General features: G+C 50.6%; 3 protein-coding genes and 1 pseudogene across 8 annotated transcripts; 2 read left to right on the top strand and 2 right to left on the bottom strand.

The window, feature by feature from the left end:
* Positions 1-826: 826 nt before the first annotated feature.
* Positions 827-7,169, bottom strand: LOC117190811 (annotated as a pseudogene).
* LOC108159926 (synaptobrevin) lies at positions 4,480-6,968 on the top strand. 5 transcript variants are annotated; one of them, XR_001775371.2, is made up of 5 exons: positions 4,480-4,594; positions 4,939-4,995; positions 5,258-5,589; positions 5,890-6,066; positions 6,652-6,740. XR_001775371.2 is itself a non-coding variant. In XM_017293568.2 (4 exons), the coding sequence occupies exons 2-4, from the start codon at positions 4,949-4,951 to the stop codon at positions 6,741-6,743; spliced, it is 471 nt and encodes a 156-aa protein (XP_017149057.2). In that variant the 5' UTR covers positions 4,484-4,594; positions 4,939-4,948; the 3' UTR covers positions 6,744-6,968. The 5 variants fall into 5 exon arrangements, 4 of the variants coding, with proteins under 4 accessions (XP_017149057.2, XP_033251746.1, XP_017149058.2 ...); XM_017293568.2 differs by lacking the exon at positions 5,890-6,066 and having other exon boundaries at positions 4,484-4,594; positions 6,652-6,968; XM_033395855.1 differs by lacking the exon at positions 5,890-6,066 and having other exon boundaries at positions 4,487-4,594; positions 5,321-5,589; positions 6,652-6,968.
* Positions 7,137-8,592, bottom strand: LOC117190813. Its single transcript, XM_033395854.1, has 5 exons — positions 8,355-8,592; positions 8,143-8,293; positions 7,920-8,066; positions 7,727-7,864; positions 7,137-7,661 (listed from the first exon to the last, which is right to left on the bottom strand). The coding sequence occupies exons 1-5, from the start codon at positions 8,468-8,470 to the stop codon at positions 7,470-7,472; spliced, it is 744 nt and encodes a 247-aa protein (XP_033251745.1). The 5' UTR covers positions 8,471-8,592; the 3' UTR covers positions 7,137-7,469.
* A 168-nt stretch (positions 8,593-8,760) lies between these two features.
* Positions 8,761-10,410, top strand: LOC117190812. 2 transcript variants are annotated; one of them, XM_033395852.1, is made up of 5 exons: positions 8,776-8,999; positions 9,063-9,207; positions 9,271-9,603; positions 9,686-10,196; positions 10,304-10,410. In XM_033395852.1, exons 1-4 carry the CDS (start codon positions 8,953-8,955, stop codon positions 9,977-9,979), a joined length of 819 nt encoding a protein of 272 aa, XP_033251743.1. In that variant the 5' UTR covers positions 8,776-8,952; the 3' UTR covers positions 9,980-10,196; positions 10,304-10,410. The 2 variants fall into 2 exon arrangements, with proteins under 2 accessions (XP_033251744.1, XP_033251743.1); XM_033395853.1 differs by lacking the exon at positions 10,304-10,410 and having other exon boundaries at positions 8,761-8,999; positions 9,660-9,779.
* The last annotated feature ends 17,528 nt before the right edge of the window (positions 10,411-27,938 follow it).

The following is a 27,938-nucleotide window of genomic DNA, read 5'->3' as shown; positions in this document are numbered from 1 at the left end:
CTACGACCGTGACCGTGAAAAGGCTTTCCAGGTGAAGACATCCAATCCAGAGTAGAGGAATTTGATGCAAGAAATGATGACCGAACGGTGAATACCCTGAGACACATATTTGGCACAAAAAATAAACTAGTTTCAGAAATACATAGTTTCATTCGAGTTTATCACTTCTGCGGTCGGACATATGAAGTGAGTCCCCCTTCAGACAGGATATTCAACTACATATTCTCAATCAAATCCTTCCATGATTTCAAATAGCATTTCAATATCAGATGATTGGAAACAGAGAGTGTGGATTTAAATACCTTTTAAGACAGTCATAGCGATATTTCTAAGATAACAAAATGTTCAAAACTAAACTCATTTTTTCGTATCCAATATTGACCTATGATTCAACTAAAACTTATTGAATTACTTTCCAATAAATGTTCCCAATAGTCATAGATAGCATATATATCATTAGTTCTCCGATTTAGCACAAATAGCTCTCCATACTCGTTTGTTAATGTGCTTGAAAGGACAATTTGGAAGATGTAAGAAATACCAGTACGAGTGGAAATGTAAATAGTTGTACAGCTGGCATGTCTCTGGCTGATGTCGCCATTCTATCAAAGTATAACAAATTTACTTTACGCTAGAGTGCCAGAAAGATCCCCAGCTCCTAGTCGCAGCCAGAGGGAGGAGGAGGAGAGGGCATGTACTAGATCACCTTCTTCATATGCGTGCTCACTGAACCCCATGTGGAGGTCGTTGGCTTCGACATCCCCCAGCCATGGAATGGAGCGAACGACCAGCCGAAAAAACAAAAACCAGCCAACAACCAGGCGACAAGTTTAATTAAACGATTTAATTTAGTTTTTACAAAGCGCGCAGCACTCTGGCAGATTTGTTTAGGCTCAGTTTAAGTTACAAAGTACATGAGATACGGATTCGATATGGTAAATATCTTGGGGCTTTGGAGATTGCATCTAGTTTGCTTCATGGAAGAACAATTTGTGATGTGTGTGTGTGTTTGTTTGTGTGTGGGTGTGTGGCACTATCGAGGGCGCAACAACAAGATCAACAATTAAGCTAAGTCAACGATTTCGCTAAATACGAGTTATTGTCTCCAGTTTTACATATTTGTATTCATGTATGCGTGTACACTCAGAAAAATGAAGCACAATACAATATTTAGGGGATACGCGGAGAAGGAAGCATTCCCGATCCTATAAGTATTCTTGTGGATTTATATGATCCAAATATGATCAGAACTGGACTACTTAGGAATACACTTTGGGGACTTAAATGTTCCATAAGTATGGGATTTTCCACACTGGCCTTTTTTACAGAGTGTATGCCTTAGGTTGATTAGCCCCAGGACTAGGAAAATCGCTTGGGAAATGTTAATGTATCGCGACTGCAGCTTGGCCGCATTGACGGCGGCTATGTCATCCCGGAAGGCCAGGAAGCCGAGCTGGGCATGGGAGGCCTCGTTCAAAGGCCGCGATCGGATGCAGGCGCGGTACTGGTCGGCAGTCAGCGAGCTGGCACAGACCTGTCGGGAATGCAAAGGTAGAAAGCAGCTTAGATTATCGATAGAGATGAGGGATGGCGAAAGGTTACCTGGGTGTGCCAGCGATGAAAGATGCCCGGATCGGTGGCCCTGATGATCTTAATCTTCGATCGAATGTACTTGCGGTAGAGCATCACGTCCTCGCCGCCCCAGCCGACGATCGCCTCCTCGTCGAAGCCGCGTATCTGAAGGAAGTTTGAGCGGTACTGGCAGGTCATGCCGTAGCCAAAGTCCCTCCAGAACCCAGTGTCCTTGGAGATGACCAGCTGCTCCTCTTCGCTGGGCAGCGGCTTGCCCTGGAGCGTGTACACCACGTGCGGGTTATACAGACTGAAAACCACCGGATAGTACACCTGAGAGGGCAGGGAGATCATTACAGATCTGCTTGGGGCTCCATTGCGGACCACGACACCTACCTTCTTGCCGGGCGCGGCATTCCAGCGACAGCGCTCCAGGAACCTGGCCGTGAACATGATGTCTACGTCGCACATGAAGAGCAGCACATCCTCCGCTGGCGATGGGGATACAATGTGCTCTGCCCCCAGCCTCAGGGCCTTTGCTGAAAGATGGGACAAATTGAATGAGTGGCCGGATGGCTGGGGGAGTCGCATTACTTACCTCTGCTGAAGGTCTCGTTCAGGGCGAGGAACTGTGTTCTCTCCGACAACTCCGGCCATCTGCCTAGCCTGCGCTAGCCCACTGTCGCCAAAGTACACGACGATCAGCTCGAGATGCCGATCCCCTAGACTGGCGAACATCTGCAAAAAACTACGGAAGCTGTGCAGCCGACCGGCCAGCGGCACTATAACATGGATTACGGCCGGACTGGAGCTGGGGCTGCGGCTGGCCGGAGTCTCCGACAACTGCACCGTCTGGAGGGGGGCGAACGGGCGCATAACCAGGGCCCGGCGCACGGGACTCGTCTGGTGCTTTACGCTCTGGAAGTAGAGCTCGTACTGGGTGCCCGTCGTGGGCTCGGTGCGGTAGATACCCTCAATGAAGTCGTCCAGCGTGTACTTTATCACGTCCAATGCAGCTGCGCCGCCTGCTCCAGCTCCCACTACCACTCCAGCTGCCTTGGCACGCACCCGTGCTGAATGGTTGCGGTTGAGGCTTTCCAGCGCCTTGTTGACCGCCCCAATGAGGTCACGGCGGCGATAGCCAATGGGCTTCTCCACCACCCGCTTGCCCAGGCCCAGGTCGATGGGGAATACGCGAGTGAAGGTGAAGTGGTTGAAGGGAATCAGCTCGTACTCGTTGTTCAGGGGAAGGCCGTGCAGGATCTCGGCGGCACCCACCTGCTTCCGGATGTAGCTGCTGCAGTCGTAGCTGTGGTGCGTCAAGGGCGGCCCCACACGCAGGGCAGGGCGGCACGCAGGGTGAGCACCTCATGCTTCAGGCGCTCAATCTCCGCCTCACGGTCGCCGCCCAGGACATAACTGGGGCCCTGGTTTCGCTGGGATGATGGTGCAGCGCCTCCTGAGCCGTGAGCTCGTCTATGCCGCATTTGGTCAGTATTACAATCGACACGGCGCTGACCAGGACGAACAGCAGCAAGAGACGCACTACCAACCGGGAGGCGTGCGAGCTATGCATTTTCCATAGTTCCGTTCCCGTTCAGTTATTGCGACTGCAAGAAAATTTAAAAATCCGTTAATGAAAATAGACAATGAATTGCAGTGTGTACACACTGATGCCAAAGCAGTGCTGCATAATTTCACTAAAGTTTCGATCTATCGATAAATACGTTTCGGCGCACATTTTGAATTTTCAGTCTGAACAATCTGATTGCGAAGGTTTAAACGCAGCTTGGAAAACAGTAATTTTACATTAATTAATTAAACTCCACAAAAATGTAATTTACATGTACAAAAAATTAAATTTTTGTTGATCTTTTTTGTTTAAGCTTTAATCTATGTATGAAAAATACAATAAAAACGAGTTCTAAAAATGGTCAATCTGTTAGAAGTTGGATTCATCAGTTGGTCAAATTTAAGTGCTCAGGGATGAGTTGGCTTTTTATATGCAAGCGAATATCAAAATCAAGGAATAATTTTGATTTAATTATTATTCTTGATTTTTATTGAATAATTATTACTTTTGATTTTTATTTTACAATTATTATTATAATTATTATTTTAGATTTTTATAGTATAATTATTATTTTTGGATCCAAAAATGACGTCACACCACTGCGACTGTTGTACATTTTTGTTGAAACCGTGTTTTTGTCCAAACAAAACACATGCAAGTACTTGAAAGTAGTAAATCCTGATCAAAATTGATTCATCAATCATATACAATTATCTGGGAAAAACTGAGAGATCTATATAGCTGGGAATATTCGACGGAAGATAATAAACGAGTATTTATTGCTGAATAACATGTTGACAACAATGATTACCGGCAACATTAATTGTCATACCCTAGGGAAAAGGACATTATAGAATTGAGAAAATGTTTGTCATCCCAGGCTCCGTAGGTATCAGGATCGAGATAAATATATACAACATACTAATAATGTACTTGAATATGTCTAAAGAATATCAATTTGATATTCATATTCACCTTCATATGAAATTATCGAAATAGGGTGTACAAAGGCCTTTACACGCATATTGTCTTAAAATACCAGCAACATTGCGACTTTTTTTTTTGTTGAACTACTTTGTTATTGCCTTGTTTTAGCCAAAATACAATAAAAGCAAGGACTCAAAACTAGACAATCTTGAAGTAAATTTAACCATCAATGGGATAAAATGATGTGGGCATGGCTAAATGTTCTATATAGCTGAGAATATTTCACGTAATATCAAAAACGAGGAATATGTAAAATAGAACTTGAATTCGTCAGTATATTTACGGTTTATTTTGAAAGTGAGACGGTATATTTCGTGATATCCGCGGACACACTGGCTCTAATCATCACAAGCTTGAAATTTTTTAATTTCTTAACTCAAAATCTGGAATTTTGCTAAACAAATAGCAAGAGAAAGGTTTTTCTGTGCATTAAAAGCAGTATTTCTTCAGTAACATTGTCAGGTAAGTGTATGGGTGGCGGTATTCATTGCTCAGAGGGAAGCAATGTGTGCGTAGGGCATGCAACAAGTTCTTTCTTTCGCTGGTGCGGGGTGATGGCATTTTTTTTCGCTAGCTGCGGCCGTGGAACTGGAATGATTCATAGGCCAACAAGCAGCGGCTATTCATTCGGTAGATAAGGTGTGTGCCAGTGCTCTGGATTTGTTTTTTGGTTGGGCAAATTTAATCGGAGTTTTTGTGCGTATGCATGTGTGTGTGTTTGTGTGCATGTGTTGGAAATTGCATTGTGGTTAAAATAAGCAATAAAACATCTATTAACTCCTATTTCCTGGCTACTTTTTGAACAGAATTTCCACAATGGAGAACAACGAAGCCCCCTCACCATCCGGCTCCAACGCAAACGAGTAAGTGGGCCCTCAAATTGAAATATGCACGGAAGCTACCTGAATCGTCGTACAAATGCAAGGCGGATTGCGGGAAGGGAAGCCATTGATGTGACGTCACTGGTCACTGATTAATTGATATGTAAGGGAGCTGGCTACCCGTATGCGGGAAGTAGTATTCAGAACGGCCCTCAGCGACTGACTTGCATTTATACGATGCCGGCTGGATGATTTTCCGTGTAAACGTAAGCATCTTCCCCACCACACGCATATTATTGTACAGTTTTCCCATATTTCCGCCGCCGCCAAACACCTACAACAATAACTTCGCCGACACGAACAATAGCAACAACAATGCCGCCGCCCAGAAGCGCCTGCAGCAGACACAGGCCAAAGTGGACGAGGTGGTGGGCATAATGCGCGTCAACGTGGAGAAAGTGCTGGAGCGGGACCAGAAACTCTCGGAGCTGGGCGAGCGCGCCGACCAACTGGAGCAGGGTGCCTCTCAGTTCGAGCAGCAGGCGGGCAAGCTGAAGCGCAAGCAATGGTGGGCCAACATGAAGATGATGATCATTCTCGGAGTGATCGCAGTGGTACTGCTCATAATCGTCCTAGGTAAGTTCCGCACTGATCTGCTTATGCTTTTGGGCTTTTCGCTTCGGGCAACGGTTGTGGTTTTTTGCTTAGGCCTAAGAACTATCTAGCTTATGTTACTGATGCTAGCTTTAAGCTTTGTATTGCCAACGCCCTGCAACGCGTCTGTCTGTATTTTCCAATCTGTGGTTGCGGTTCTGCACATAACCCAAGTTTCAATGGATCTTTCAATGCTAACTAACTCGATGATTGATATGTATGATAGATATGCCGAGCCCTAACTGATGACGAATCGTTGTCCCTTTCTGTTTCTACTTTCAGTGTCGCTTTTCAATTGATCAAAACATACACAAAAATTATCAAATTCCGTTTTCTATATGTACAACAAAGCTAAGGTTCATTTATGTCATTATATACACACACACGCACGTGTACAGTGTAGATGTATGCATGTATATTGTATATTATATTAAGCTAAGAAACTCCAAAAAACTAAAGGTAAATTGCGTCTCGTCCCTCAAGTGTTAATTATCATATTTGTTTAGTTTATAATGTGTAGATTAGCTCATGTCTATGTGTGGAAACCGTATATGTACGATCTTCAGTTCACGGCAGGGACTTGTTCTTTTGAGAAGTCATCACACCACTTTGGTAATAAGAGTAATAATGTTAGAAGGGCGAAGGGTGGCAGAAAAGTGTTTTCCCACTCTTACTCGTACGATGGTTTACATCGTACGGAACGAAGAACATTTGACCCCATCAACTGTATATACATACATATACTTTGTTCTAGTGCAATGCTATATTTCTAAGGTATACTCGTATATCTATAACGTGCAATGGCTATTATCGGATCAGATCACAATGTTTTAGAAGAATATAGAACATATATAGAAAATAGCTGCAATAGGAGCAATTGTTTCGCTAAAGTGTTAACGTATACGTCCATCCGATGATACTTTTATAGTTCTAGTTTAGGGTATTTTTTGACTTTGGATGACCCAATTCAGGATTAGATAACTTGTTGAATTTTCTGATGCTCGGAATGCCAGTTCTGTTGACTAATTGTGCTCTCCCTTTCAGTCTCGGTCTGGCCAGAAAGCAGTGGCAGCAGCGGTGGAGGAGCCAAGTCCATTACCGAACCCAAGACCGTTACGGAAACACCCCCTCACTAAAGTCGCGCTCCATTCACTAAACAGAAAGCACAGATATGGAACACAGGAAACCAAAATGGACCAACACATCAGGGGCATGGACAGTGTGGCCTTCGCTTTGGCCAAATCGCGCCAATAAAAGTTAATTCAAATAGAAATGAAGAGAGGAAAATCAAAAGGAACACTATCTAAACATACATATATTTAACCAGGATGTAATTATTAAAACCTAGTGTTAAACAAACATTTTTCACGTATTGTTACCCAGACCTGAGGTCTGTGTGTAGGGTGTATGTAATATGTGTAGCTCTGTATATGTATTTGTATATCGTATAATTGGAAATACACTATGCCACATACACTTTACAAAACCTCAAGCACCCCGAAGATTCGCAGAAAACTCTCACGTTGAAAGCCATTTATTTACTTTTTAATGTAAATAGCGCGTTGGTAGTAGAAAATATGTATTGATTTTCTGGCGATGGACGCGCTCGTGCACACGAACCACTCAAACAACCGAACCGTTCTGTTATGTTCCGAGCCATGCTGATTGCAACCGGACCAAGTGCAGTATACATAGAAACTGTGCACGATGCGATGCGACAGGGCAGGACGATGTAAACACCACGACAATCCGCTGGCCCAGCTGTTCCGATAGTCGGCGCATTCTCCGGATTGGCGTACATCGATTCAGAACATTTTCTGGTGATGAGAGCCGCGTGACCGGTGTGACTGTGACACTGTGACTTATTTAAATAAATCTGTGAGCTTGACATTCCAATCCATTATCTCGAACCAGGAGGCTGTCGTCCACACATAGCCCATGTAGAGGGCATAGAAGTTCAGGTAATACAGCTGGCCGATGAGTATGTGGTCTCCCTTGGGCTCGTAGTGATAGAAGTTCGGTTTCCTTATTGAGGCGGCAAATATCACCACAAACTGCAGATGATTAAGGCAGATAGAGGTAACGAGTTACAGCGGCCAGGAGGACTAGTAGATCTTACAATGTTCGACAGAATGGTGTAGACGAGAAGGGTCACGAACTCGATGGTAATTCGCTTCATTTCGGCGCACACGATGATGCCAAAGCTGGTGAGGACAAATAGACGTTCGCTCCACCGGATCACATTGTGACGTGTTACCTAGCATGAGGTCAGGAGGGATCAGTACGAGTCGTGGCTCCCTGGGAGCACTTACGAAGAGACCACGCCTATGGTCCACCGCCAAGTTTCCGTAGCACAGACTGATGGCCATGACGATGAAGGTAAGCGCAACGGAGATGATTAAGCTAATATATGGCGCCGTCTTTGCGGGTTTCATGATGGATATGGTATTTACCTCGAACTGTAGTGATACTGGGACTGTTAGTTGGGCTCCTGGCCAAAAAGATGGATCGCCGCGCAGCGATCAGATGACTCACCGTCCAGACGCCGGCCAGTATGCGCTTCCAGGCGGCCTTTTCTACGATCATGTGGTAAAAGAACACGTACAATTGTATGGATATGAAGCTGACGAAGAACTGCAGCAGGCTGAAATAATAGTGCTCTTCGAGGAATTTCTTCACGGGCTTTCTGCGGGGTGGAAGATCGGAATAAGAGGGAGCACTGATCCCGAATCCCTAACTCCACTCACATTTCCATGAAAATCGAAACCTGTATCTGTCCAATGATCAGCATAATGATGGTCACCTTGTATGTCTGGCACAGTATTTTCCTTGTCCGTTGGTCGGCATCTCCGGTCTGCTCCATAGCTGGAGACGGTCTGGTGTTGCTGGATTCGCTTTACATAAAAATTTAAGTACAAAATAATAAAAACCAATTGCAGGAAACGGTAAGCCAACTGAGCAACGTAGAGTATGATATGCCGGGCCGCACCGATCTCATCCCCTTGAGTAGACTGATGGTCGAAGTGCTGTCTGCGATAGTGTCTGCCCTTTGATTCTTTAACAGATAACAACCTCGGTCATTTGTAGCGGGACAGACTACTTCCTAGTTACTCCCAGTTTCCCTTCTCCTTGGTTTTTCTATAAATCAAATCAGGCTTGAGTTCTCCGTTAATGTTGGACAGCATTGTGTTCAGTAATTCTGTCCGTAGAATACCACATACTATACTCATTTCCAACCACTAGGACACATACCACAGTTGGATTATTGAAGGGCGCAGAACGAGACTTCAGGAGTACCAACGGGAAAGGAGGAAGTTTGCCTGCGTGTCCTATACGCTGACGTTGATGTGGCTGCTGGTGGCCTTGGTCCAATGGGCGCTTGTCTCCATTATGTGAGTGGCGTTTCTGAGGAGGGCGCATTTGCATTGGCACTGAATCTACTGCTTCACTTTTAGAGCGGATATAAATGCCGTTTTCATCGAGTTCTACTGGATCAGCCTGCTTTTCTTTTTTGTGGCCATGGTCTTGGTCACCGTTTTCATATTCTTTGAGAACTTACGCGCAGTCACCTGCCTGAACTGGCTAATCTGCCTGCTAATAGTGAGTATATCTAATCCTGATCCTGCGGCCGATCAACAGCTTACTAGTGTGCCCCCTTCAAAGGTGGAGTTCGTGATTGTCGGAATTTTCACCCTGGCGGCACTGACCCATTGGCTGGAAATGGTCATGTGGTTCTTTTTCTGCGTGTTCCTCCTGTTTGTTTTCATACTAATCGGATCGATTATACCGATAAACACCCTTATACGGAGGAAACCCTCTCCTCTGAAGGCATTTTCTCTTCCGCAGCACGACCTGACGCTAGATGTCGTGATATTGTTTGTCTTGGCCTTCATCTTCCTGATCATCACCGTCTTTTTCGCTATGATCAGCATTCTGGTCAAGATGCCAAACACGTTCATTGTCTATCAGGTCTTCATCACAATCGTTGTGCTGTTGGTAGGTTAAATCTATATCTAAATCCCGACCCAAGTGAGATTTCCAATCACTCGAAGATTTTCTCTCGCTCTTCTTCTCGCAGTTCGTGATGTACCACGCTCAGACAATCAATGGCGGCCGATATGCGGAGATGCGTCTCAATGACTACCTACTAGCTGCCCTCATCCTCTTCCACGACTTCATCATCATCTTCCTGCTTACGTTCTTCCAGCAGCTCATTATAAAATTCGTTGCGGGCCCCATCACCACCACAACGGAAAATATTGACAAACGTGCTATAAGTTACTTGGAGCCCATCATAGGCCCGGTTTCAGAAGACTTTATTGATGATGACGGCATCACTGCTGCTTTTGGGAACACCACTACGCCTAAATAGGATAGTGACTTTGTGTTAAAACTAAATATGATCACTTCCCAGCAAACCAACTAACGTGCCTTTTGCCTTTTTTTACATGGGTCGAGCATTAGAAACAAGTGCAAATAAAGCGTGCGTTCCTTGCGCCGTCATTTCAATTATTTTCGTCGAACTGTGCAGTGCTAAGTTAAAAATCTCTACCATCTCTTACGCATTTAAAAGAAATTTCTGCCAATCGGTAAGTACATTATTAATAAAAGAAATAAAATGTCTTACAAAGAAAAAGCCGAACATATATCGAACATGTAATTCCCCAATTTTTAATATATTTTATATTTTCTACAGATGCATTTAAACAGAAGTTTGCGCTCGACGATCAGGATTTCGACCATACAACTCAAAAATATTTCCAGTATGGTCAGGAACGGAAGGCCAGATTGGAAAAAAGTAATGCAAAAAAACTTAAATTTTAGTACATAGTTCATACATATATACATTAAATTCATTTCATATTAGGTTAGGTTAGGTTAAGGCGGTAGCCGGGAGGGGGGGATAAGAGCCTCCCGCACGCAAGCTCACTTGGACCTATAAAAGGTCAGTTGTGTTGCCGCATGGGCATGTGCCCCTTCGCGTTGCCCGAACCGTGAGAGCATACTACTGCAGGTTAAGGGCAGTCCCATCCGGTGGCTTGGATGTATTTGGACAAGGTCCCTGGTTTGATTACGGACAGGTCCGAAATGTCCGTGAGGAAAGCGGCCCCGAGAATACGAAGACGACGATTTCCAAGGGCTGGGCAGTGGCAGAAGAGGTGAGGGACCGATTCCTCCTCCTCCTCGTCGCGACAACTCCTGCAGAAGTCGTTATGAGGGATTGACAGTCTAGAGGCGTGAGTGCCGATCTGCCAGTGTCCCGTAATGGCTCTAGTAACTGCAGAGCACTGTGCTCTGCTGAGTTTATACAGCTCTGCTGAGCGCTTCTTCGATCGATATGGCCATATCAATCTTGAGACTTTACAGGAAACGGTTTGCTGCCATCTCCTATTGGCATTTTGCTCGAACAATTCGTGCGTTAGGAGCCTGCACGTAGCCAAGGGCATCGCTACTTGCTCCCTCTCCGGTAGGAGAGGAATCGTAGTACCCTGCCTGGCTAGCTCGTCGGCGGCGTCATTCCCCTCGATGTCCCTGTGGCCGGGGACCCATATAAGGAAGAGATCTAACTGCTCTGCGATCTCGTGCAGAGACCTGCGGCAGTCATTTACAGTCGCTGAGTTCGACGATATTGAGCCTAGAGCTTTGATAGCTGCTTGGCTGTCCGAGAAGACGCACACTAAGTGCGTATCTAGAAGTAATTTGGAGACGATCGAAATGGCCTCCTTGATGGCTTCAACCTCCGCTTGGAACACACTACAGTGATCCGGGAGCCTGAAGCAATGACTGATGTTCAGCTCGCTGCAGTAGACTCCGCCTCCCACGCGGCCGTCTAGCTTTGAGCCATCAGTGTAGAAGTGGACCGCATTTGCAGGTCCTGGTTCGCCCATCTCCCAGTCCTCCCTAGATGGGATTGATACCTGGAAGGGCGTCGAGAGGTGATCACTGGGGATACAGTAATCTGTCCTCTCTGGTAATTGCGGGAGTCTCATCAGGATTCCCGAGTGCCCAACCGCGGATGCTTTCCACAGTCTGGCTTCTCTCATTCTGAGGGCGGAAAGTGTTGCCACCTTCTTTCCCATGAGATCCACAGGGAGGAGGTCCAGCACAGTATCCAGGGCTTCCCCTGGAGTAGTGCGTAGCCCGCCAGTTATGCATAGCTCTGCCATGCGTTGAACTCTGCTGAGTTTATTGAGGCATGTCCTTCTGTCCAAGGCTGGCCACCATACCACCACTCCATAGAGCATGAATGGTCGTATGATGGCGGTGTAGAGCCACCGAACTATATAGGGGGTCATTCCCCATTTTAGTCCGATGGCTTTCCTGCAAGTATAGAGGGCCACTGTGGCCTTCTTTACTCTATCCTCTATGCTCAATTTCCAATCGAGCTTTCTATCGAGGATTAGGCCAAGATACTTGGCGTTGTTGCTGAAGACTAGCGTTTCCCCACATAGTCTTGAGGGAATCAGTACCGGAACTTTGTACTTCCTAGTGAAAAGCACCAGTTCCGTTTTAGACGGGTTGACGCCTAACCCGCATTTGTCTGCCCATTTCGACATTTTCGTGAGAGTACTTGTCATGCACTCACACAATGTCTGCGGAAATTTTCCGGAGAATGCTATGGCAACATCGTCCGCGTACGCCACCACACGGCAGCCACCCCCCTCTATCTCCCGCAGCAGTGTGTTCACTGCCACGTTCCATAGGAGGGGCGAGAGGACTCCGCCCTGCGGTGTGCCTCTGCTGACAAATCTGGTACACGTTGACGTCCCCAGTGATGCCTCAACCGTCCTGCATTGTAGCATCTGATCGATCAGGCTCACCGTCCTGGAGTCAACGCCCAGATCCGTCAGTGCGCCCGTGATGGCGGTCGGAAGGATGTTGTTAAAGGCGCCTTCTATGTCGAGGAAGGCTACTAGGGTGTACTCCTTAAAATTAAGGGATGCTTCGATGATCGATGTGATCGAGTGTAGGGCCGTTTCGGTGGATCTTCCCTTCCGATAGGCATGCTGGGAGTCTGAGATCAGACTGGACGGAATGCACGCCGTTAGATGCAGCCCCAGGAGCCGCTCCATCGCCTTTAGAAGAAAAGACGATAGACTTATGGGTCTGAAATCTTTTGGGGCAGTGTGCGAGGTCTTGCCTGCCTTGGGTATGAATACGACTTTGGTCTGAAGCCAGGTGTCAGGAATGCACCCGTGGGAGAAGATTCCCTCGTAAATTATTTTGAGCCAGTTAATGGCTTTATGTCCCGCGTGAATCAGTTGGGCAGGGAAAATGCCGTCTGGCCCCGCGGACTTGTAGGGTTTAAAGCTTCTGATCGCCCAGGAAATGTTCTCCTGGCTTAGCAGTCCCAAGATGGCATTTGAGGCGACAGAAGGAGGCGCGAGGTAGTTGGGTCTGTTTTCATCGCAGCCAGGGAAGTGGGTATTTAGGAGAAGATTTAGCGACTCCTCGCTGGACGTAGTCCACGACTGGTCGGTGTTCTTCAAGTAGCCCAGGGTGGGTGTTGTCTTCGAGAGAACTCTGCGCAAGCGTGAGGCTTCTGAGTTACTCTCGATTTCGCTGCAGAACTTACGCCAGGAGGCGCGTTTGGCTTTTCTAAGTTCTTTGTTGTAGGTTGACAGACTGGCCTTGTATTCGGCCCAGTTTTGCTGAACGTTTTCAGCCTTAGCTTTATTGAAGAGTCTCCGGGAGGCTTTCCGGAGTTCACCCAGTTTCGGATTCCACCATTCAGGTTTCTTCCGGCCTCTGTTCTTGCCAGAGGGGCATGCTTTGTCGAGCGCCTTATTGCAGGCGTCGGTAAAGATCTTAAGAAGACGAGTCGTGGCCTCCGTGGAGAACTCCTCCTCAGATGGGGGCTCAGGGAGAACACGACAGAGGTAATCAGAGTACCGAGTCCAGTTTGTCCGCCTGATGTTTCGGAATCGGACTGGCTTCGGTACTGAGAAGGAGAAGACAGTTTCCACGTACCTGTGGTCCGAGAAGGAGTGCTCTTCCAGGACCCTCCAGGATACAATGTTACGCTGTATCTCATGAGAGGCAAGCGTGAGGTCCAGGACCTCCTTGCGGTTTTCAATGATAAAGGTGGGATCACTACCCCGGTTTAGTAAGACCATCTGAGTGGTCAGTAAGTAACTGAAAAGGTACTCACCCCTTTCGTTTGTGTCAGTGCTTCCCCACTGACAGTGATGTGCATTGGCATCGCACCCCACAATTAGGCCGATGTCCTTGGCCGAGCAGTCTGCGATTAGAGCCCGGAGAGGCGCGTGTGGAGGGGGGTCTGGTTGTTCATGCCCCATGTATGCGGAGCAGATCCTCAGTGAGCGCTCCTGGCCTTCGAGGCTCACTGCGGTGTGGTCTTCATTGCTGAAATTTGGGAGCAAAAATAGGTGCAACTCTCTTTTTGCAAGAATGCAGGTACGAATTTTACCTGCGGTTTCAGCTACATATAGCTTGTAGTCAGAAGTCCTCAGACCGGAGACCCTGTTTCCGAGGATCCAGGGCTCCTGAATGAGGACTATGTCGGCTCCACCCTTGGCCAGGTGGAGCAGTAGAGCAGCGCATGCTGCCTTACAATGGTGGAGGTTTATCTGCAGGAGCGTCAACGACATTCCTGAGGCTCGCCTCCACCATTGTTGCTTCTAGATCGCTGTCAGGGGACTCCGGCTCCTCCCCGACAACGATGTGGCTGAGACCTCTGGCTAGGTCGCTCTCGTCCAAGATATCGTCCGACATCATGGACGCCGCATCCGACGCCGGGTTGTCTTCCTCGCACGAGGCCCCCTCTTTCGGGATCTCCGGCAGCTCCGGGTCTGGCTCGACCTCCGCTTGCCTGCCCTTGCGATCGGACTTGTAAGTGGATATGGTGACCTTCTTGTAGCCATAATCCACTACACCGTCCGACTTTGCGAGGAGATCAATGGATTCCTCATTTAGGACGAGGATAATCTGGCGCCTCTGCCCTTGGATATCCTCCACCTTTGCCACCTTCCAATCGGCTGTAGGAAGGTGGGGGTTGCAGACCTGCAGTAACCTGAGGATCTTCTCAGGCTCTGCAGGCTTAGCCGAGACCCACGCTCTGGCTCTCGGGCGACTAGGGACATCTTCCCACTTCACGGCCTCCAGTTTCGCCCCTGGATAGACCTCTTTTAGGGCCGCCACCGCCTTCATGTAGAGGGCCGCAGAGCGAGCGTCTTGGCAGGCGATGGCTTTCACCTTGCCTTGATGCCACCCTGCGTCCTCACACTTTGGCGGTGGTCCGCCGTTCTCCTCCAGTTCCAGTAGGAACCGGTCCTGGAGCTCGTTCTCCACCAGGTGCCACTTATCGCGAGGGACATGGCCGTCCTCGGCGCCCCTGTCCAGGACACCGATCAGGGTCCTGCCCCTCGCCACCTCAGCGAACGACCGGTTCGTGAGGTGGGTCTTCACCCGCTTGGCTTGCTGGGCTTGGCCTGGCTGATTTGCGGGGTCCTCCGCTGAGCGTTGCCGCTTGTTGGCGGCCTTGGCTGCGCCCTTTCCGGCTTTGGCTGGCTGGAACAGTGGAAGGATTGAGCAGGCCCACAGCCTCTGCTCCTTTCCTTCAGCTGACGCCTTGAAGTTCGGGTCTTCGTTGGACAGGATGAAAGCCGCTCGTCTCCTGTCCTGGTACGACGGCTTTCCACCCCGTGGTGCAGAGACGCTGCCCGCCGGGGCTCCCATGGGTTCTTCGGTCCCGGTGCGCTTACCAGCCGCGATTACGCTCTGCTTGGCAGCCACCGCGGTATCCGCTTCGCCCTTGGAGCCACCCGACTTGGAAGGACCCGATTGGCTTTTCGGGCCCCCCCTCGCTGCGGCTGCTGACTGAAGACGGTGGACCGACTCAGTCTCCTTCCACGTCTTCTTTGGACCCGGTTTCCCAGGCGCTGGTGCAGAGGGATTGGCTTGTCCCTCCGGTACTTTAAGAGGAGTACCGAGCTCCTTTGCGGCTTTGTTGGTTTTTATATGTTTATTATTTGGCATAGTAGTTCCCACGAGTAGGCGGGAAGGGGATGGTCACCCGAGGCATAGCCCGCTTGCCCCGGGAAGCCTGATTTAAACTGGAGGTCGGCAGGTATCCAGAGTCCGCATATTAGTATTACTAACCGGAGCGGCTGCGCCTCAGTTCCGAGTTCACAGTTGTGCGAGCCGACCCGTCATCCGTTTGTCCCCCTGTAGCACCCGATGGCTGACGGCCTCATTTCATATTACAATTTAAAAATATTTTTTATTTCGGAACAAAATGGGAACGGGTAAAAAAAAAACTCTCGCAAAAACTATTTCTTGCGAGCCTTTTGCGACATCGTTTGCGAGCCTTTTGCGATATCATTTATGATAGCTCGTAAAGGAATCATTTGTGAGCCTTTTGCGATATCATTTATGAGTCTTTTTTGATACTGCTATGGGCTCGAAAAAAATATTTCTTTTGATATTATTTTATATCAAAAACGTCTCATAAATGACATCGCAAAAGGCTCACAAATGATATCGCAAAAAGCTCATAAATGATATCGCAAAAGGCTCGCAAACGATTCCTTTGCGAGCTATCATAAATGATACTTTCACTGCCACAAACTGAACGACACAAGTATCATATTTCTATCATATGCGGGTCCGAATGCGAGCGTTTTGTCGGGTTAAGTCTCGCATTTGACTCGTATGCGATATCATTTGTGAGCGTTTGGTTTGCTGGGTTTTGAAGTAGAAACAAACACAATTTCGACCATTTTAAGTAGTCCTGATATTATAATGCCTACAGCTAGCTCCTTCCGATGAACAATGGCTATGTCCAGCGATGAAGATACCCTCCTTGCCTTATGTAAAATAAATGCGAAAAAAAAGACGGAATGGAGCGAAGATTTTATTGATTTAAACACTAGAACAGTAAGTGTCATATCCGTATGTGTAGCCTCCCTGCGGAATTGGTTCTTGGGATTCGGAAACAGCTCCACAGGCTTTCAGGCATCATATTCGTACAATAGATATACATAGTGTAACGAACCTAAAAGGTTTCGATACAATCCGTCCACCGACCTATAATGAGCGCATCGCACCGCACCCCACGACCAGCCCCCCCTCCGCAAGCAACCACCGATCAACACGCGCCAACTCCATAACGCTGACCAAAGACATCAGGTCACGCGGACTTTCCCCACTCCAGACCAAGCAACCGGCCAGGCGCAGTCTTCCGGGTTCATCGACTACAAAACGATGACACCGCGGAAGCCCACGACAAGCACCCAACGGCAAACCCGCCAGCTCGCCAAAAACGCGAAGAGACAGAAACAGGTCAACCCACGATCGCCAGAACGGCGAAGTGCACCCCGATGCGGACGTGCACTTTCGAACCCGCTGACACAACACCCATTGGCGTATAAATAGACGCCGACTGAAACCAGAAAGCAACTTACGCAGAGACTCGACCCGGAGTACAGACGCAGTACCCGGAACTCACCAGAAGACATCGGCGCACAATTTAAAATAAGTTCACTTAAACCGCTAAGAAATACAATAAAGTGTCAAATTATTCAAGTAAGAGCACCCGATTGCGTAAGTTCACCCCAATTAGCCGAGGCACCGACTCCACCCCACTCCACGTCCACGTACACCATTCGATACACAACGCTAGCAACGCCCGCCCAAGCCCCGATCCATCTACTCTACGATAGGCCACCCCCGACGGCTCCTTGGAAGTTCCATCCATTTCTACAAATTTCTTGTGGATTGACCCCTGGACGGGACTGAGCTTACCTCAGCATGAAATAGGTCCATCACAAGTGGCGCCCGAGCAGGGACACAAGGGAACGTCAGCGAGGGTTTGTGGAATAAAACCCCACGGCCACTAGAGAAGAACAAAAGAAAACGACTCAAAGAAAACCCCGACCTCGCACAATACCAACGGCAAGAGTTGCGCAACGAGCAGGCGAAAGCGCGACACAGCGACAGAAAAACGGGACCAGTGCCGTCACCCGGAGAAGAAATTCGAAGCGTCGACCGCGAAGCTCGACATAGTGCCCTAGTGAAGGAAAAGCACAGGCCCAGCGAAACAGCCAACTCGAGTAACAATCGAAGCGATGGAATCCCATACAGAGGAACAGCCCAGTGGGTATTACCCTGGAGAATACGTCGCCAACCCAGGGGTGAGTACCGGCTGGATACACAAACGCCGCCGAGAGGAGCTGGAGTCCTTCGCGGAGGAATTCGGATTCAGCCGCGAGGGTAACGTGGAAGATTTGCGGAGAAATTTCGCCGAACTAGTCGCCGGGCCCCTCGAACACGATGCCTGGGTCAGGTTGGCAGAGCTCGAGCGGCAGTACGCCAGATCGACAGGACGAGCCAGATCGCCCCAGCCCGACATCTCAGCACTAACAGAGAAGCGAAAGACGGACCCTAAACTCAGCCTACAAGTTCCAGGAGTTATGGAGGGCAAAGCCAGCACCTCACCGACACCGATAACCGTCGAAGACCTACTGAAGCCCCCGCCCCCGGAAGCCAAGGCCTTCGCCCATGAGAAGGATCTTGCCGACAGCAGGAGGAAATGGCCCCACGGACGGTCATTACTACAGTCACGCCGCACAGATGGCGGAACGGATCCGAAAGTGGGGAATCCAGTTCGACGGGCAGGACGACCCACTGTCGTTCGTCGAACTACTGGAAGAAGGTGCCCTCTCGTACGGGGTAGACATGAACTACGTGCCGCGAGCCATGGCAGAGATCCTCACCGACCGAGCCAACCGTTGGTTCCGCACCAGCCGACTCCAGAGCGCCTCTTGGGCCGATTTCCGCCAGGAATTCTTAGCCTTTTTCCTGCCTCCCCGGTACTTCGAGCAATTGGAAGACCAGATCAGGGACCGCAAACAAGCGGTGGGCGAACCGTTCAAGGACTTCGTCATCGAGCTCCGGTTGCTCATGCACCACGCCGGGTACGACGAAGCCATGGAACTTAGCCGGATCTATGACAACACCCTCCCGGCGTACCAGCTGTACGTGCGAAGGCACGCACTGAGAAGTCTGACGCAATTAAAAATGTGGGCCACAGAGATCGAGAGTATCCAGGAACAAAACGTACCAGCGACCCTCATCCCCCCTCGACAACCACCCAGGTACACGCGGCCAACGGCACAACAAAACGAAAGCGGGACGAATCGGGCCCAATTCCGAAAACCTCACTGGAATACCTCGGAACCCGCAAGGAAGCCGCACCAGGCCGGCGCTCCAGCACAGGAAACGGCACATAGAATGATCACCACCCCCATCGCCAACCCACGCGCAACCTGTCGACGCTGCGGAGAAGCTGGACATGTTTCTCGCGACTGCACCAACCCATCGATCCTCTTCTGTTGGGAATGCGGCAGGCGCGGAACGCGCACCATGGGCTGTTGCCGCCGGGACCCGTCGGGAAACGACTCGCTTCCCTAGCTGACACGGGAACAGCCGGGCACGACGCTTCCTCAGACAACCAACTAAGAAACCCGCTACAAGTACACGACTGCCGGATAATGGCGAGAGTGACCATCGGAGGACGGCGCGCGGAAGCCACGGTCGACACCGGGGCGTCCCGAAGCTTCATCAACGCCGACCTCGCCCGCAAACTCGGCCGCGACAACGACCTGCGAGCCGCCTGCGTCCCGATACGCCTAGCCGACGGCTCAGCCCGCGAGATAACTCAGATCTTGCTAGCGCGCGTCAAACTAGACGAACAAGAGATACAGATGCCACTCTTGGTTCTACCCAATATGGTAGAGCAAGCCATCATAGGTATGGATTTCCTGTGCGCCATTGAAACCACAATACAATGTGGCGCCACAAGCCTCCAGCTCCAAGGCTCCCAACGCCCCATCCCAAACACGCCGATTATCACCGCCAGCCAAGTACACGCCCCCGGACCCACGAACTCGAGACCTCCGCCGCCAATGAATTCCCCGCCACGACACGAGACAAGAGCACAAGGAACAAGGAACACAGAACCCACGGCCACGACGAAGCACGCTAGCCCCAGGCCCACTCCGAGAAAACCAAAACTGAGCCACGAAGAAAGCAAGCCGGTCTCCCGAGGGCACCGACGCGGTTCCAACAACAAAGGGAAAAGAACCCAGGACGCCGCTCCAAAAGACAACCCGGCCCCAGCAACGACAGCCGCCACGCAGCAGCCAGGCGCTCGAGGTACCACCTCCGACCGCCACCCCGGCCCACGAATGCGTCGACACCGCCCTCGACGCGAAAACGACCCCTACGACACCGACCGACCCGCTACTCCCGCGTCCTCTCAGGCAGGAACCGGGAAAGGCGATCGCTGCCACACGAAGCACCCATCGGAACCCCGACGCACCTGGAGCCGACGCACCATCGATCGTCCCCGACATCATGGAACGCCTCCCGGGCAACACCTCGCACGGCGCCGGCATGCGGCCCAGCACCACGCCTGGAGCCATGTCGGTGAACCTCACCGCCCAAACTAGCCGTCGGTCAAACGCTACGATCGCCACCGAGACCCGCCCGTTCGTACGTCACGCAGAGTACAACGTCGCGCGAGCACCCCCCAGGACACACACGAGCCCCCTACTCATGATCGAGGCACCCGCCATCGTCGCAAGCATAAGCGAATACACTCGCGAAGTCGAACCACCAAGCGCATTCGACACAACAATCCTCTCCGAGAACCCCGACCACACTTACGACCCAGGAATCGACGACCCACCCGAGGACGATTCGGAACGAATCTCCGACCCATGGCCTCCCGACATCGCGCCGAAAATACGGAAATTCCTAGACGAGGAACTGCCAACACTCGCAGGCCTCCGAGGGACGACGGATCTGACGGAACACACCATCGTCATGAGGGACAACCGACCCATAAAACAACGGTACTACCCGAAAAATCCAGCCATGCGGCGGATCATCGATGAACAGGTCGACCAACTGATAGCCGAGGACCTAATCGAACCATCCCGGAGCCCCCACAGCGCGCCAATCGTCCTGGTCCGCAAAAAGGACGGGAGATGGCGCATGTGTGTAGATTATCGACAGCTAAACGAGCGTTCCATCCCGGACGCGTACCCGCTACCCAGGATCAACTACATACTAGAGCAACTCCGAAATGCCCACTTCATCACGACCCTAGACCTGAACGAGGGGGAACGTTGTGAGTTGCTGCGTACACCGCAACTCTACAGTTATACCCGATACTAAGTCAGTATGGCTCTCCTGCGGCAGACGCCGCTAATATTGAACCACACGACAAAGAGTGCGTGCGAGAGAGACAGAAAATCAGTATGAGCGTGACGTCGGGCGCTGCGTGGCCACTGCAAATTGATTTCTTTCTTTTGGCTACAAAAATGATCCGATCTGATCCAGATTCAGCAATCTGATAGATATAGTCGTTATCTATGATTTTGCGTTTTTAGTTTTCTCGAATGTGCAATATTGTGGATGCAACAGATTTTCGTCTTTTGTGGGGGCGGAAGGGGTGGGGCGAAATTCTGAGATATACGTTGTATAGTGAGATCTAACAGAAGTGCGGATACCAAATTTGGTTACTCTAGCCTTAATAGTCTCTGAGATTTGTGGATGCCCCAGATTTTCGTCCTTTGCGGGGGCGGAAGGGGGTGTGGCGAAATTTGGACACGAAACGGTCAAGGTCCGATATCACAGCAGTGTGGATACCAAATTTGGTTGCTCTGGCTCTTATAGGTTCTGAGATCCTTGAACTCATATTTTGCAATTGGCAAAGCCGACCCTGAAACCTGTGTGTTAGAGAGAGACAGAGCGAGAAAGAATGAAATTGTTTTCTTGATTCTGGCTATAATAATTATACGATCTGGTTGAGATTTTACACTCTAGAACATATAGTCATCCTCTACGATTCTGCGTTTTTGGCTTTATCGTATCTTTAAAAATGTGGATGCCACAGATTTTCGTCCTTTGTGGGGGCGGAAGTGGGCGGGGCGAAGTTTTGAAATATTTTTGTAGCAGTGACATATCACAGAAGTCTGGATACAAAACATCGTTGCTCTAGCTCTTATAGTCTTTGAGCACTAGGCGCTGAAGGGGACGGACGGACGGACGGACGGACGGACGGACGGACGGACGGACGGACGGACGGACGGACGGACGGACGGACAGACGGACGGACAGACGGACAGACAGACAGGGCTAAATCGACTCGGCTCTTGATGCTGATCAAGAATATATATACTTTATGGGGTCGGAAACGATTCCTTCTGGACGTTACACACATCCACTTTTACCACAAATCTAATATACCCCAATACTCATTTTGAGTATCGGGTATAAAAACGGGTATTGGCAGATACCAATGGCCCGCGACAGCCGGGAAGCCACGGCATTCACGATACCCGGCCGAGGATTATACCAATGGAAAGTAATGCCTTTCGGTTTACACTCCGCGGGAGCCACGTTTCAACGGACCCTCGACGCCGTTATCGGCGCAGACATGGAACCATTCGCGTTCGCATATCTCGACGACATCGTCATCGTCGGGAAAAGCTTCCAGGAACACCTGAACAACGTAAAAGAAGTTTTCGCACGACTGCGAAAGGCAAACCTACGGGTCAACACGAACAAGTGTGCCTTCTTCCAGCGCCGCAAAAAATACCTGGGCCACGTGATCAGCGAAGAAGGTATCCACACGGACCCCGACAAAATCGCAGCCGTAAAGGATCTGAGGCCGCCGACCAACCTGAAGGAGCTACGACAATGCGTAGGCATGGCCGGGTGGTACCGCAGATTCGTCCCAAACTTTGCCACCGTAGTCCAACCAATGTCACTGCTGCTGAAGAAAGGGAAAGCATGGACATGGGATCAAGAACAACAAGACGCCTTCGACGAGCTGAAAACACTGCTCACCACCGCACCGGTACTCGCCTGCCCAGACTTTAACGTCAAATTTTCCCTGCAGACGGACGCAAGCAACTTTGGAGTAGGCGCGGTCCTCACCCAAGAGATCGAAGGAAAAGAGCGGGTCATTGCATACGTCAGTCGACGCCTCAACAAGGCAGAAGAAAACTACTCGGCCACCGACAAGGAATGCCTCGCCGTCATCTGAGCGATCCGAAAACTGCGATGCTATCTCGAAGGCTACCGATTCGACGTCATAACCGATCATCTCGCACTAAAGTGGCTGAATACCCTCGAGAGCGCTTACGGGAGAGTAGCAAGATGGGCGCTCGAACTACAGCAATACCAATACGACGTGCACTATCGGGCCGGCAACCAGAACGTAGTCGCAGACGCACTGTCAAGACAACCACTGGAGACCCTCTCCCGCATTGAGGAAGACGACACACCAGGTGGCTTAAGCAAAGGATCCAACAAGTCCAAGACGAACCCCAGAAGTACCCGGACTACACGCACAAAAACGGGCAGCTATACCGCTACCTAGGACACAGAGCCGACGACGACGACCACATACCGTGGAAACTATGCGTGCCCAAAAACGGCCGGACGAGAGTACTCCGCGAATGCCATGACGAACCAACGGCAGGACACCTTGGCGTCCGGAAAACCATCCTGAGGACAACACAACGATACTACTGGCCAGGACTACACAGAGACGTGCGACGGTACGTACAGGGCTGCGTAAGCTGTCAGAAGTTCAAAGCCACGCAGCGCAAGGCCGTGGGCAGGATGCTCACACGTAAAGCCGAAGAACCCTTAGCCACCCTGTGTGCCGACTTCGTCGGACCATTACCACGGTCCAAGCACGGGAACACCATCTTACTGGTATTCTTCGACACTTTCTCCAAGTGGGTCGAACTGGTACCCCTCAAGAAAGCGACAGCAGCGAATCTCGAACGAGCCTTCAGAGAACGAATACTGAGCAGCTTCGGCGTACCGAAACTATTCGTCTGCGACAACGGAACCCAGTTCACCAGCCGATCGTTTAGAACATTCATGCGAAGCGCAGGCGTAGAGCTGCAACACACAGCCACGTATTGCCCCCAAGAAAACCCGACGGAGAGAGCCAATCGGACTGTGATAACGATGATCGACCAGTTCGTCGACGACCGCCAGAATATATGGGACGAGCTCCTACCCGAGATGACATTGGCGATCAACTCCAGCGTCTCCGAGACGACCGGATTCAGCCCCGCCTTCCTCCTGCAAGGAAGAGAGCCCCGACTCCCCGGCGCCCTCTACGACGAAGTCACGCCCGGGACAGGAAGTAAGCCAGAGACGGCCACCAGCAAAGCGACGAGGCTGAAAGAAGTATTCGCCATCGTCCGGAACAACATCCAGAGAGCCAGTCAAGAACAGGGGAGACATTACAACCTCCGCCGGCGACTATGGCGCCCCGCCGTCGGATCACTGGTACTACTACGCCAACACCACCTCTCAAACGCCGCCGAGGGCTTTGCGGCAAAGCTAGCCCCGAAGTTCGACGGCCCCTACCGGGTCAAGAGTTTTCCATCACCAAACATCGCCAAATTACAACACCGCGAAAGCCGGAAACACAAAACCGCAAATATCAACGACCTGAGAGAGTTCCACGATCACGAGTCCGAAGAACCCACCGACCTACTCGAGAATGCTAAAATCCACGAAGAAAGCAACGAGACCTCAACCCGGCGCCCCAACCACGGCGCCACTGAGTCAGCGAAACCTGGGATACCCGGCCAAAAGACAGCACCGGCATAAAAACGATGCCGATGGCACAATACCGCCGAGAATGCAAGCGCAGCGAACCGCGCGACCACCAATTAATCGAACAGCGCTGACGCCAGCGAAAGAAGTAACGTAACGCTCACGACCACGTGCCCCAATAGCCCGCTGACGAAGCGAAAAGAACGCGGAAACCCCAACGCAGACCCGCCGACGGGGCAAGAAACGAGATGGTAGCAAAGCGGCAGGCGATCCCAAAACGCACCCCCGGTGTTCCACGAAAGCGAAAAAGAAAAGCATGCTCCGCGAGTACAGCCCCAAAGAACGGTTAAATAGCCGCGGCGCTGGCCCACATCGATCAGAGCACGAGTCTTCGCTGATTCCGCTGACACAACACCCATTGGCGTATAAATAGACGCCGACTGAAACCAATATTGTGGATGCAACAGATTTGCGTTCTTTGTGGGGGCGGAAGAGGGTAGGGCGAAATTCTGAGATATACGTTGTATAGTGAGATCTAACAGAAGTGCGGATACCAAATTTGGTTACTCTAGCCTTAATAGTCTCTGAGTTTTGTGGATGCCCCAGATTTTCGTCCTTTGCGGGGGCGGAAGGGGGTGTGGCGAAATTTGGACACGAAACGGTCAAGGTCCGATATCACAGCAGTGTGGATACCAAATTTGGTTGCTCTGGCTCTTATAGGTTCTGAGATCCTTGAACTCATATTTTGCAATTGGCAAAGCCGACCCTGAAACCTGTGTGTTAGAGAGAGACAGAGCGAGAAAGAATGAAATTGTTTTCTTGATTCTGGCTATAATAATTATACGATCTGGTTGAGATTTTACACTCTAGAACATATAGTCATCCTCTACGATTCTGCGTTTTTGGCTTTATCGTATCTTTAAAAATGTGGATGCCACAGATTTTCGTCCTTTGTGGGGGCGGAAGTGGGCGGGGCGAAGTTTTGAAATATTTTTGTAGCAGTGACATATCACAGAAGTCTGGATACAAAACATCGTTGCTCTAGCTCTTATAGTCTTTGAGCACTAGGCGCTGAAGGGGACGGACAGACGGACGGACGGACGGACGGACGGACGGACGGACGGACGGACGGACGGACGGACAGACGGACGGACAGACGGACAGACAGACAGGGCTCAATCGACTCGGCTATTGATGCTGATCAAGAATATATATACCGCCGCATAAAATACCTGGGCCACGTGATCAGCGAAGAAGGTATCCACACGGACCCCGACAAAATCGCAGCCGTAAAAGATCTGAGGCCGCCGACCAACCTGAAGGAGCTACGACAATGCGTAGGCATGGCCGGGTGGTACCGCAGATTCGTCCCAAACTTTGCCACCGTAGTCCAACCAATGTCACTGCTGCTGAAGAAAGGGAAAGCATGGACATGGGATCAAGAACAACAAGACGCCTTCGACGAGCTGAAAACACTGCTCACCACCGCACCGGTACTCGCCTGCCCAGACTTTAACGTCAAATTTTCCCTGCAGACGGACGCAAGCAACTTTGGAGTAGGCGCGGTCCTCACCCAAGAGATCGAAGGAAAAGAGCGGGTCATTGCATACGTCAGTCGACGCCTCAACAAGGCAGAAGAAAACTACTCGGCCACCGACAAGGAATGCCTCGCCGTTATCTGGGCGATCCGAAAACTGCGATGCTATCTCGAAGGCTACCGATTCGACGTCATAACCGATCATCTCGCACTAAAGTGGCTGAATACCCTCGAGAGCGCTTACGGGAGAGTAGCAAGATGGGCGCTCGAACTACAGCAATACCAATACGACGTGCACTATCGGGCCGGCAACCAGAACGTAGTCGCAGACGCACTGTCAAGACAACCACTGGAGACCCTCTCGCGCATTGAGGAAGACGACACACCAGGTGGCTTAAGCAAAGGATCCAACAAGTCCAAGACGAACCCCAGAAGTACCCGGACTACACGCACAAAAACGGGCAGCTATACCGCTACCTAGGACACAGAGCCGACGACGACGACCCCATACCGTGGAAACTATGCGTGCCCAAAAACGGCCGGACGAGAGTACTCCGCGAATGCCATGACGAACCAACGGCAGGACACCTTGGCGTCCGGAAAACCATCCTGAGGACAACACAACGATACTACTGGCCAGGACTACACAGAGACGTGCGACGGTACGTACAGGGCTGCGTAAGCTGTCAGAAGTTCAAAGCCACGCAGCGCAAGGCCGTGGGCAGGATGCTCACACGTAAAGCCGAAGAACCCTTAGCCACCCTGTGTGCCGACTTCGTCGGACCATTACCACGGTCCAAGCACGGGAACACCATCTTACTGGTATTCTTCGACACTTTCTCCAAGTGGGTCGAACTGGTACCCCTCAAGAAAGCGACAGCAGCGAATCTCGAACGAGCCTTCAGAGAACGAATACTGAGCAGCTTCGGCGTACCGAAACTATTCGTCTGCGACAACGGAACCCAGTTCACCAGCCGATCGTTTAGAACATTCATGCGAAGCGCAGGCGTAGAGCTGCAACACACAGCCACGTATTGCCCCCAAGAAAACCCGACGGAGAGAGCCAATCGGACTGTGAAAACGATGATCGACCAGTTCGTCGACGACCGCCAGAATATATGGGACGAGCTCCTACCCGAGATGACATTGGCGATCAACTCCAGCGTCTCCGAGACGACCGGATTCAGCCCCGCCTTCCTCCTGCAAGGAAGAGAGCCCCGACTCCCCGGCGCCCTCTACGACGAAGTCACGCCCGGGACAGGAAGTAAGCCAGAGACGGCCACCAGCAAAGCGACGAGGCTGAAAGAAGTATTCGCCATCGTCCGGAACAACATCCAGAGAGCCAGTCAAGAACAAGGGAGACATTACAACCTCCGCCGGCGACTATGGCGCCCCGCCGTCGGATCACTGGTACTACTACGCCAACACCACCTCTCAAACGCCGCCGAGGGCTTTGCGGCAAAGCTAGCCCCGAAGTTCGACGGCCCCTACCGGGTCAAGAGTTTTCCATCACCAAACATCGCCAAATTACAACACCGCGAAAGCCGGAAACACAAAACCGCAAATATCAACGACCTGAGAGAGTTCCACGATCACGAGTCCGAAGAACCCACCGACCTACTCGAGAATGCTAAAATCCACGAAGAAAGCAACGAGACCTCAACCCGGCGCCCCAACCACGGCGCCACTGAGTCAGCGAAACCTGGGATACCCGGCCAAAAGACAGCACCGGCATAAAAACGATGCCGATGGCACAATACCGCCAAGAATGCAAGCGCAGCGAACCGCGCGACCACCAATTAATCGAACAGCGCTGACGCCAGCGAAAGAAGTAACGTAACGCTCACGACCACGTGCCCCAATAGCCCGCTGACGAAGCGAAAAGAACGCGGAAACCCCAACGCAGACCCGCCGACGGGGCAAGAAACGAGATGGTAGCAAAGCGGCAGGCGATCCCAAAACGCACCCCCGGTGTTCCACGAAAGCGAAAAAGGAAAGCATGCTCCGCGAGTACAGCCCCAAAGAACGGTTAAATAGCCGCGGCGCTGGCCCACATCGATCAGAGCACGAGTCTTCGCTGATTCCGCTGACACAACACCCATTGGCGTATAAATAGACGCCGACTGAAACCAATATTGTGGATGCAACAGATTTGCGTTCTTTGTGGGGGCGGAAG

The sequence above is a fragment of the Drosophila miranda genome (assembly GCF_003369915.1).
Source record: "Drosophila miranda strain MSH22 chromosome Y unlocalized genomic scaffold, D.miranda_PacBio2.1 Contig_Y1_pilon, whole genome shotgun sequence".
Classification (NCBI taxonomy): domain Eukaryota; kingdom Metazoa; phylum Arthropoda; class Insecta; order Diptera; family Drosophilidae; genus Drosophila; species Drosophila miranda.
Note: the sequence above shows the minus strand (reverse complement) of the source record. Positions and strands in the feature narration are given on the sequence as shown.

Coding starts and splice junctions, on each gene's coding strand:
- LOC108159926 (XM_017293568.2), top strand. CDS start 4,949: ATGGAGAACAACGAAGCCCCCTCACCATCCGGCTCCAACGCAAACGA. Junction 4,996..5,257: donor TCCGGCTCCAACGCAAACGA/GTAAGTGGGCCC, acceptor ATTATTGTACAG/TTTTCCCATATTTCCGCCGC. Junction 5,590..6,651: donor ACTGCTCATAATCGTCCTAG/GTAAGTTCCGCA, acceptor TCTCCCTTTCAG/TCTCGGTCTGGCCAGAAAGC.
- LOC117190813 (XM_033395854.1), bottom strand. CDS start 8,470: ATGGAGCAGACCGGAGATGCCGACCAACGGACAAGGAAAATACTGTGC. Junction 8,294..8,354: donor GTTTCGATTTTCATGGAAAT/GTGAGTGGAGTT, acceptor TCCACCCCGCAG/AAAGCCCGTGAAGAAATTCC. Junction 8,067..8,142: donor TACTGGCCGGCGTCTGGACG/GTGAGTCATCTG, acceptor GTATCACTACAG/TTCGAGGTAAATACCATATC.
- LOC117190812 (XM_033395852.1), top strand. CDS start 8,953: ATGTGGCTGCTGGTGGCCTTGGTCCAATGGGCGCTTGTCTCCATTAT. Junction 9,000..9,062: donor TGGGCGCTTGTCTCCATTAT/GTGAGTGGCGTT, acceptor CTTCACTTTTAG/AGCGGATATAAATGCCGTTT. Junction 9,604..9,685: donor TCACAATCGTTGTGCTGTTG/GTAGGTTAAATC, acceptor TTCTTCTCGCAG/TTCGTGATGTACCACGCTCA.